The sequence below is a fragment of the Oryza brachyantha genome, chromosome 6 (assembly GCF_000231095.2).
Source record: "Oryza brachyantha chromosome 6, ObraRS2, whole genome shotgun sequence".
NCBI classification, from domain to species: domain Eukaryota; kingdom Viridiplantae; phylum Streptophyta; class Magnoliopsida; order Poales; family Poaceae; genus Oryza; species Oryza brachyantha.
The window spans coordinates 9,200,113-9,210,556 of record NC_023168.2 but is presented as its reverse complement, the minus strand read 5'-3'; the positions used below and the strand labels follow the sequence as shown (position 1 = coordinate 9,210,556).

The 10,444-nt window shown below is 43.6% G+C and overlaps 1 protein-coding gene across 1 annotated transcript; it reads left to right on the top strand.

Moving 5' to 3' along the window:
* The first annotated feature begins 5,554 nt into the window (after positions 1-5,554).
* LOC102705926 (proline-rich receptor-like protein kinase PERK8) lies at positions 5,555-8,085 on the top strand. The gene is made up of 7 exons (XM_006656916.3): positions 5,555-6,188; positions 6,286-6,372; positions 6,466-6,536; positions 6,851-6,927; positions 7,047-7,194; positions 7,528-7,689; positions 7,825-8,085. The coding sequence occupies exons 1-7, from the start codon at positions 5,555-5,557 to the stop codon at positions 8,014-8,016; spliced, it is 1,371 nt and encodes a 456-aa protein (XP_006656979.2). The 3' UTR covers positions 8,017-8,085.
* Positions 8,086-10,444: the final 2,359 nt, after the last annotated feature.

Sequence of the window (10,444 nt, the reverse complement as noted above, 5' to 3'; positions counted from 1 at the left end):
ATTATGATTTAGTAACCTATCTGATTGGATGCAAAGTAGGAAGTAAATTAAACTAGGCAAGGAGTGTGGGTAGGCTCTCGACCTCTCGTGAAACACCTAACAAAAACATCTGATTCCATTTCCTCTCCAATTCTTGCCTTCTTAGAGCCTCTCAATTTGTGTTTATCATGTTTTCTCATATCTTTTCTTTTAATTACTGAGCTGGTCACCGTTGATGGTCATCCTCATCCTACTGCCTCAGTAGTTGTCATCGGCCTCATTGATAGTGATTCATTAGGTCACTGGGCTTCTTGTCGCCGTGGTCCGTTGGGCCATAACCAGATCCAATCGAGAGTTAGTAGTGCTAGCTATTTTCGGCATGCGTGCTTCGAAGCATGGCCTTAGGAGCATCAACCTCCACTTTTTGGAGGCATCGTATCAATGGCCCGTTTCATGGGCTAGCTTGAGTAAGCTTCTAGGCTCCAACTATAGTTACTTATATGGTTCTCTTCACCGCTAGTAGGATGATCTATCCACCACATCAGTAGTAAGGTTGCATGCTTGTTGTTTATTTTGATCATGTTTTTTTGGGTAAAGTTCTAGCGGCCAAGGACATAACCTCTGTAACGTCACCTAACTAGGAACATGTCGAGGCTTTTTAAACTATGGCTCACTATGGTAGCTCCTACCACCATCAACATCAACATGAATGAAGCAATTACACAAGTAGATTGAAAAGTGGGACCTAATTGTTTTTATCTTTTTCTTTTCTTCTTCTTTGGAAAATTCATGGCCTTTATGTAACTCATCCAAACCCACAGGATTGTCCTATAAAACCCAATGGATAATATTGCTTCAGTCCATGATTATCTAGAATAGAAACTACGATTTTCACTGCATGTATTTCATTTCATAAAAAATATTCATTTTATTAAACTTAACCCATGACACAGTTATAAGGCCCAAGACCTAAAGTTGCCTACGACTTGATGAGATACATGATTTATTTTTGTGACACCTAATATTTTCAGAGGACTTTTGACGTGGAACAAAAATATCTTAAAGTACACTCCATAAGTTGTCCAACCATTACTCATGAGCTACAGCCAACCTTTCGGATCAGCAGCTAGATCATTTTAAATTTGGTGTTGTAAGGATGGCCAAAACTAAATCCAAATCATGTAGAAAGTTATCTCGTGCATTCAATGGCCCAATAGTGACATGGTGGTGAGAAAGAATTATTGGGGAAATCTATCAATTGGCGCCCAATCAACTTCATTGATCATCTATGGATTTTATAAGCACACTTCCCTTTTAGTCACCTATGCAAGTAAAACTCATGATGCAACGTTGTTTGTCCAAATATGTACCCCTGCATCCTAAAATAAGTGATCATTCTACCAAAAAATTGTCCCAAGATAAGTTACTACTACTGCATTTTTACCTCTTCTTCCCAACCTATATTTTCCTCGTGCATGCTTTCTGAACTACTAAACAGTGTTCTTTCCTTGCCAAAACAAATTACACTGGGAAGTTGTTTAAAAAATCATATCAATCCATTTTTCAGTTTTTGTAGCTAGTAATTAATTAATTAATCATATGCTAATATGTTGTTATGTTTTTTGCGCTAGTTCCAACCCTAACAAAGTACACGACCTACTTTGGGACTTGGAAGAAAAGAAACCAGAGTAAATGGGGGCATATACAATTAGTGCACCTATTAGGGGTATTGTTAGCACACCTTTCCATCACTTAAAAGGGTTAATAAATAGGGTCATGAAGGTCATTTTTTACTTGAGTACTAGTTCATTTAAAATTGTTCAAAGTAGTTACTTGTTTTGAAACAGAGTGAGTAGTAAGTAAATCTTAAATGCAAATGTGTGTATTTGGTTGATGGATGTTTAAGAGAGCTGTGTTCATCTCCAAGGCAGTGATGTCCCCATCATAACCGATGTAAAGAGCAACTCTATGTACACACATACGCCTTAAATTATTATAATTCAACCCTTTTGAAAAACTTGTTTTAAGAATGAGCTTTGAGAAAAGCTACTGTTTAAAAAAAAAAGGCCTTTCCCTCGTTACCTATTAATATTGAAATAAACTATTAATTGAGATGGCATGAGTTTGCTATATTATTAGATCTCAACCCTAATTATAGTGACACTGACTTCTTTCGAGAAAAAAAAAGGAAATTTAACTATTTGCCACATTTACATGATGAATGGCAATAGATTTGCTACTCTCCCTCACTGTAGCTGTGAGGGAGATTAAGAGGATATGGCAAATAGTGGCAAAAAGTTAAAAGTCCCAGAAAAAAATGACCCACATGACATGCACTATACTCATTTAAAAGAAAAGGTAATTGTGCTGGGTGATGAATCTGGAATCATCTTATCACCAACTCATTACTTTTTTTGGAAAGGAAAAAAGGGCAGTATAGGGTGGCCAAAGGGTATATGTGTCAGTAACAAATAGTATAATATATGTATATGGTGGAAACCATAACTTCGGTGAAAACATGCAAACAACATCATATAAGTTTTCAAAATTCTCAAAAATTTTGTACAGAAAGGTAAGATGATATTAGAGAACCAATAAAATTGCAAGACCAAACAAAACTTTGTTTCTAAGATATAAAAATAACAAATAGTGGAGAAAAATCATGAAAGATGTTTTGTTCATAGCCTTTTTTAGTTCTCTAACACCATCTTAGCTATGTGTGAGATTTTTCTAAGATGTTTTAGAAACTTGTATGGAATAGTTTCCAAGTTTCCACTAAATTTACCCTAACAAATAGGTTAAGTATATAGTGGAAACCACAACGAGGATGACTAGAGTGCAGTTCTGTCCAATAGCATCTCTCCTCGCCATCCTCCGACGCCCCAGTGCAGGCTGCCGATACCACTACCAGCCGCCGTTGCGCCTGCGCCCACTCTCTCGACCAACGCCGACACTAAAAGTTTCTTTGTTTTGGTTAGATCTCCTCCTCTTCCACTTTACTATTTGATTTCGTCTTAAACAATTAGCGACATGTTCTTATTTGATTATGGATTCACTTTATTTTTTACTAAGGAGGTGTTTAAGTGAACGCTCAATCGTTAGTCCAACACTCCAACTTCTATTGCAGGTTGTTTTAACCATGAAGTTGATTTTTTAGTTGCAGTGTGGTGTTGTTAGACCATTTTACTCGTGATTAGTTGCAGTGTAGCAAACTAATTTGGATCTTGCAGTCATATCGCGATCCAGTTTCGGCACATCGTCTCGAGTGGCAGCACGATTCCATCGCCAATGATTGGAATCATATATCATTGAGTGGGTTAAATCTCTACTATCATTCCAAATTTTCAATTTATTTCTTTTGTTCGTGCAATTTGGTTGTGACTTGAACGATCAACTGCTGAAATTCTTCTATTGTTTGGATATATTCTATTTTGCCTAGTGGGTGTTTGATCAAATGCCACTGAAACAATCTAGAGTCGGTCTCAGCATGCATCTATGTAGTCACATCCTTTAGTTTGATATTTTGATTATCTAATAGATTTCAATTACTTATGTAGCAGTGCAATAAGAATTCTCTTGATATGGTAGTAATGACTATTGTCTATGTTACCTATAACGAGCCATATATTACCTATAACTATTTTCTCTTGATACAATTTTTATGCCTAGCCATATGTTACCTATAACTATTCAGGGTCAATTTTGTAGTTTTAAATTTCCTGTTACCACACAAATTGGTTTGATGCAAAAAGTAAAAAATAGCATTATTCACCTGAGTGAAAGCCTTTTTAATTCTTCTCTCTATTTCCCTTCATATACATTAGTTATTTATTATAAGAACTCTCAAGGGCTAGATGTCGTACAAATGTTTTGTTAGCTTGTATAACGGTAACGTATCCCAAGAAACACATATGCTTCCGTAGTAGAAAATTAATGGAAATGTTGGATGCTTTTTTAGACACTTTTGATGTTTACTTATCACTTATTTTACTTTAATTATTTTCATGAAGCCATTGATGGTTGTTGAAATACAATAAGCTTTGTTCTTAACTGTTCAAAGATATGGATTTTTCTTGTGCTATTTTGTTATATATTTCTATTTGTCCATATGCATCTTTGGTGCATTTCCAGTATGACTATGTTTTTCTATACTAATATAAGTTATACTTGATATAATTTTTCTGCTATATTTTGGTATTAATTAAGGAGCATTAATTATTTATGAAAATATGAAAAAAACTAATATTTTTTAATCCATGCTAAATGTAAGTTTTCAACAACTTGATTAGTACTGACAGATGAAAAGTTGTAAGCCTCTGTTTCTTGTCATAGAGAGCAATTGATTTTTTTTGGTGGTACAATAACAAACTAGAAAAAAATTGGTTGATGCAGAAGAGCTAACGATACAGTTACAACCGACTAACGATACAGTTACAACCAAAAATGGATAGACAAAGAGAGAGTTTGTTTGGTAGCTTGTTACGAACAAATCATAATTGTTTTATACTGCATTAATGACGTGTATATATATATATATTTATTTCATATAATACTATATTATATATAACATGTTTATAGACTAAAATGTTTAAAGATAAATATTATGGAACGTTCATGGCAGATGCACGAGTACCGGTAGTCACTATATACAACGTGCATCACACAACTCCTGTATAGAAATCCGCCACCATTATATACATAGAACATGGCTGTCACTTCTATTAGAAAACAATCATGCAACTCATGAACTTCTATTAGAAAACAATCATGCAACACCATGAAACATAGTTAATGCAACACCGTTAGCGCGCGTCCACTCTGGTTTCTGTTGTAATAGTGGCTTTGCATTTGCAGAGTTGCAGGCTTGCAGTAGCACAAGATGCGAACTCTGCTCCAGGTGCAACCCCCCAGCGGCGGCGGCGGCGGCCCTCTTCCGCCGGTGACACCACCGTTAACTGGCGGCTCGCCGCCGCCTCCGGCGACTTCGTCCACCTCTCCACCTCCTCCTCCTTCTTCCTCGTCCTCTGCTCCTCCGCCGCCTGCCCCATCGTCCGCTAGTCCGCCGCCACCTTCTCCTTCACAGCCACCGCCGGCGCTTCCACCGCCTCCCCCGCCTGCGGTGACACCCCCTCCGCCGCCGGTAGTGGTGCCTCCGCCTCCACCGGCTGCGTTGCCTCCCCCGCCACCGGCTCCTGTACCGACGCCCTCCCCGCCGCCTCCCACAGCACCGCCCCCACCGGATAATGCTGCGCCACCGCCGGTCCCCACGCAGGCGCCGCCGCCGCCGTCCGCACCCCCGCCGCCGTCGCCAAGCGCCACTTCTGCACCTGAAGCACCGGCGCCGCGAGCGTCGCCCGTTGCCACGCCGCCGCCTCCGCCACAACGACATTCGGTCGTGGACTCTGCCCCGCCGCCTCCGCCGACCCGGACGGGCACAGCTACCGCCACGGGCTCTCCGCCGGCAGCGGACAGCAGCGCCAGCGTGCCGGCGCCGCCAGGCAACGGCGGGCTAAGCTCCGGCACCACCGCGGCCGTGGTTGTCGTCGTCGTGATCGCCTTCCTGGGCTTCGTCGGCATGTTCGTCTGCCTGTCGCATCGGCGGAAGCGGAGACAGGCCGAGCGATACTACCCCGGCTTCTCGGTGCCGTCCTACACGCCGCAGCACATGTCCGGCGAGGCGCCGTTCCTCCGGGCGCCGTCGGCGCCGGGGTCGATGAACTTCAGCATGGGCCAGAGCCAGGGTATGTCGCCGACGGCATCCGGCCAGCCGTACGGGCAGTCGTACTCGTACCAACCGCAGCAGCAGCAGCAGCAGCAGCGGTACACGTCGGCGAACTACAGCACGGGGAGCCAGGGCGCGGCGAGGAGCGTGGCGGCGTCGAGCGACCTCAGCGTGGGCAACACCAAGGCCTTCACCTTCGACGAGCTGTACGACATCACCGCCGGGTTCGCGCGCGACAAGCTCCTGGGCGAGGGCGGGTTCGGGTGTGTGTTCAAGGGCACGCTTGCCGACGGCAAGGTGGTGGCCGTGAAGCAGCTCAAGGGCGGCGGCGGGCAGGGCGAGCGGGAGTTCCAGGCGGAGGTGGAGATCATCAGCCGCGTCCACCACCGCCACCTCGTCTCCCTCGTCGGCTACTGCATCGCCGAGGACCACCGCCTCCTCGTCTACGACTTCGTCTCCAACGACACGCTGCACCACCACCTCCACGGTAGCTGATCGCGCTCACTCTCTCTTGATGAAATTCTCATGGCTTTTTCGCCGTCTCGTCTCTTCATCTCGCTTTGCTTAATTGCCGGAGCTTGCAGGGAGGGGAAGGCCGGTGATGGACTGGCCGACGAGGGTCAAGATCGCCGCCGGGTCGGCGCGCGGACTGGCCTACCTCCATGAGGATTGTAAGATGGACTTGTTTCTTATTTTGTTCAATTGGGTTATGTCAGTTGGAATTTCTGATGTTAATTGCTTTCTCTTGAACTTTGTGGTTGTAGGTCATCCAAGAATCATCCATAGGGATATAAAGTCATCAAACATCCTGCTTGATGACCACTTTGAAGCACAGGTTTTCATCTAACTGATGCAAAATTACATTATTTCTGACATTTAGTTACTTCAGTGGATACGTTAATTACTTATGCTGCGTTTTTATCTAACTGAAAATAAAATACTATCTGATTTTTATAATATCTATTTAATAATATAAACGATAAAAATAATATAAAGTTGAAAATCTATTTAGACAACTTATATATATACATATTGCAAAGAACACCGTTTAGAAAATATATGCAGAAAAACCGATGAAAAAACTAAAAATAATCCGGAGAAAAACACAAGCTTATGATCTGGAACCTGATTGCTGTGTTGTTTGCACAGGTGGCAGACTTTGGGCTTGCCAGGCTGGCGGAGAACGACGTCACCCACGTCTCGACCCGAGTGATGGGCACGTTCGGGTAACGCGATCCTGCCTGCTGATAAAACCATTTTTTGTCTGCGAACGTGCAGGCCCCTACACGCACCAGTGTCAATTGTTCATTAATTATTTCTGACGAGGCCGTACGTACATACATAGGTACCTGGCTCCGGAGTACGCGTCGACAGGGAAGCTGACCGAGAAATCGGACGTCTTCTCCTTCGGCGTCGTGCTGCTGGAGCTCATCACTGGGCGGAAGCCCGTCGACTCGTCCCGCCCCCTCGGTGACGAGAGCCTCGTCGAGTGGGTAAGCTCCACGTACCACGCACTCGCGCGGCCTGCTCTGCTTGCCAAGTCTGAAAATACACCGGAGAGTTTGCACAGTTCTGATGTCGTGTATGGGTGACTGGTCTTCGTTTTTTCGCTTCTGCTTATGTCTGCGGGCTGAAATTTAAATTTTTACCCTTAAATTTGGAGCCTATTTTAATGTTTTTTCATTGAATTTTGTTTTGCAACATTAGCTTTTAGATCGCTATCAACAATGTATATAAAAAAATTATTCATACTATTTTTTGTCTGTAAATATATCGTTTGGTTTTTTTCACGCCCCATATTCTTCCTAACCGTACCCCTGTTGCAGTCGAGACCGCTGCTGAACCGCGCGATCGAGAACCAGGAGTTCGATGAGCTCGTCGACCCTCGCCTCGACGGGAACTACGACGAAGTCGAGATGTTCCGTGTGATCGAGGCAGCGGCGGCCTGCATCCGGCACTCCGCTGCCAGGAGGCCCAAGATGGGACAGGTATACATGCTCCTCAAATCATTTTTGTGTCACTGTAGCAAATCTGGCAAGTGGTAGTGCTTTGCAGATCCTCCTGTGCACAGCGTGTTAGTCACTGCCATTGAGATCGATGCTTCCCCTTGTGTGTGTTTTCAGGTCGTTAGAGTACTCGACAGCTTGACGGATGTGGATCTCAGCAACGGCGTACAGCCAGGGAAGAGCCAGATGTTCAACGTAGCGAACACGGCCGACATCAGGCAGTTCCAAAGGATGGCGTTTGGCAGCCAGGATTTCAGCTCAGAATACAGCCAGTCCAGGTCCAGCTTGAGCAGCAGGAGGGACTTTTAGGCATAAACGAATTTCCGGACGAATCTCGTAGTTTCACGATTTTGTTTGTGTTGATATCTTCATTTTTTAACCGAATTCATTCTCTTATTGTTTACTATTTTTGTTGTATATTACATTGTTCAAATTGACTGTTAGAAATATGGTCACATTTCAGTATATTTTAATCCAAAATAATAACACAATAGGCATGACAAACATAGGGAATAATCTAACGATTATAAATAGAACATTTGACAGCATGCTTAATATATGATAAGCACAAGCATCCATATGATTATAATATAGCAATGAAACCATTGCTATCAGGCATTCGAAAACATTCTCGTCAGTTGACATGGCGCAGTGAGCAGTCGTGCGAATGCACTCCCCAAAAACCTTAGCACCTGCCTACCCGAGCAGGTACTCTGGCGAGAGGGGTTCCGGAGGCCTGCTCGTTCTGAACTCTCGTACGCACAAGAGAAACAGAACCGGGGAGACAGATGGGTGGCGCAAGAACTCGAGGAGAACCAGAGAGGAGAAAAAGCTATGGAGAAGAACACTCTAACCTCGGGAAGAAAGAAGGAGAAATATGGAAACCCCCGAAACCGTGTCCCAGGATCCTGTTATGGAATTGCGCAATCAAATCGCGTGATTACCACTGCGGACGTTACGCGATTATGGGGATTCGAAATTCTTTCCTTCAATTCCCAGCCGTTGCAAAAAGGAAAGGACGGGCGGAGCGGCCGGACGAGCCGACGTCGCGCCACGTCCCGGACCGGCCGGCCAGCCGGCGCGCGCGCGTGTGGCGGTCTTCCTACCATCTCAACCAGTCAACGGAGAGTCTCACTAACCTCTCTATTTAAGTTGAGCTTCTCCACTTTAAATCTCTAAGATGGTATTATTGTCTCTACCATTCATTGTAGGCTAGTGAAATTTTAATCAACTTTAATTGGGCCTAGCCCATTTTGATTAACAATCCCTACCAAATTTCATCGTCCACAAGAAAAGTTCTCAAGACTTATCTTGTTTATTATACCAGTGTTTCGGTGAAGACTGTTAAGTTAAACTTTCACCTAGGTAAGGAGCTATATCAGACCACAACTGAACAATGGACTATGTCTTGAATTGTCAGTCCTGTGCGGTCAGGTTTCACTCAGAACCTTTACTGATACTAGGCTGCCGTCTGCATCCCCTCTTGTTTGGAGCATATGAGTCAAACTCCAGACCTTTTCATGAGTATCTAGAGATTACCCAAATCACTGTGACTAGCAGTCGAACTCATATATGTGTGTTCCTTCTAAGATGTTCTGTAGGGCAACATCTCTGTTTTGGGAAAAGCCTCTCGGATCACATTAAGGCATAAGCCACCCTACCATACAAAGTAGAAGAGAAATGCACTATGGAAATGAGTCCTTTTAAGAGTCTCTTCTCTCAGTTATACAACAGCTTGTCTCACCATCCAAATTCACGGGATCTCCGATCACAATGGATAGGTTTCCACTATTGTGCAACTTTAGGTGGGTCTCAAACCCATTTCCCTCGATGCATTGTCTATCACATTACGTGATAGTCCCTTGGTGAAATGATCTGCTCGGTTTTTAGCCGTCTGGACATAATCCAGTGCTATCACTCCGGAGTTTTTCTGTTTCCTGACAGACTTCAGTCTTCTCTTTACATGCCTAGACGACTTCATGTTGTCCTTTGAACTGTTCACCTTAATAATCGCTGTTTGATTATCACAGTTCATTAGAATTGCTGGTACTGGTTTTTCAACCACCGGCAAATCCATCAGGAGTTCAAGAAGCCACTCGGCCTCAACTGTGGCAGTATCTAGTGCTGTGAGTTCTGCTTTTATTGTCGACCTCGTTAAGATGGTCTACTTGCAAGACTTCTAGGAAACAGCGCCACCTCTAAGTGTGAATACATATCCACTTGTGGCCTTTATCTCATCAGCATTAGATATCCAGTTGAAGTCACTATTCTAGCACTTTTGGGTACCCAGTATAGTGAATTCCAAAACTCATTGTCCCCTTTAAATAGCACATGACTCTTTCTAGAGCCCGCCAATGATCATCTCCCGGATTTGAAACAAATCGGCTCAGTTTGCCAACAGCAAATGAGATGTCAGGCCTTGTTGTGCTAGCTAAGTATATCAATGAGCCAATGATTTGGGAGTATCTCAACTGATTCCTTACTATCCTTTGGTTTTTCCTTAATAGCATGTTAGGATCATAAGGAGTAAGAGCTGGCTTGCAGTCACTAAACCCAAAGTGACTGAAGATCTTGTCCACATAGTGAGATTGCACAAGTGTAATCCCACCCTCATCCCCTCTTAGTAGCTTAATGTTAAGAATAACATCAGCCACTCTCAAGTCCTTCATTTCAAAGCTTTTGGACAGAAAGTCCTTAACCTCCTCAATCACATTGAGGCTGGTTCCAAAGATCAATA

Coding starts and splice junctions, on each gene's coding strand:
- LOC102705926 (XM_006656916.3), top strand. CDS start 5,555: ATGTTCGTCTGCCTGTCGCATCGGCGGAAGCGGAGACAGGCCGAGCGA. Junction 6,373..6,465: donor GGCCTACCTCCATGAGGATT/GTAAGATGGACT, acceptor TTGTGGTTGTAG/GTCATCCAAGAATCATCCAT. Junction 7,690..7,824: donor GGAGGCCCAAGATGGGACAG/GTATACATGCTC, acceptor GTGTGTTTTCAG/GTCGTTAGAGTACTCGACAG.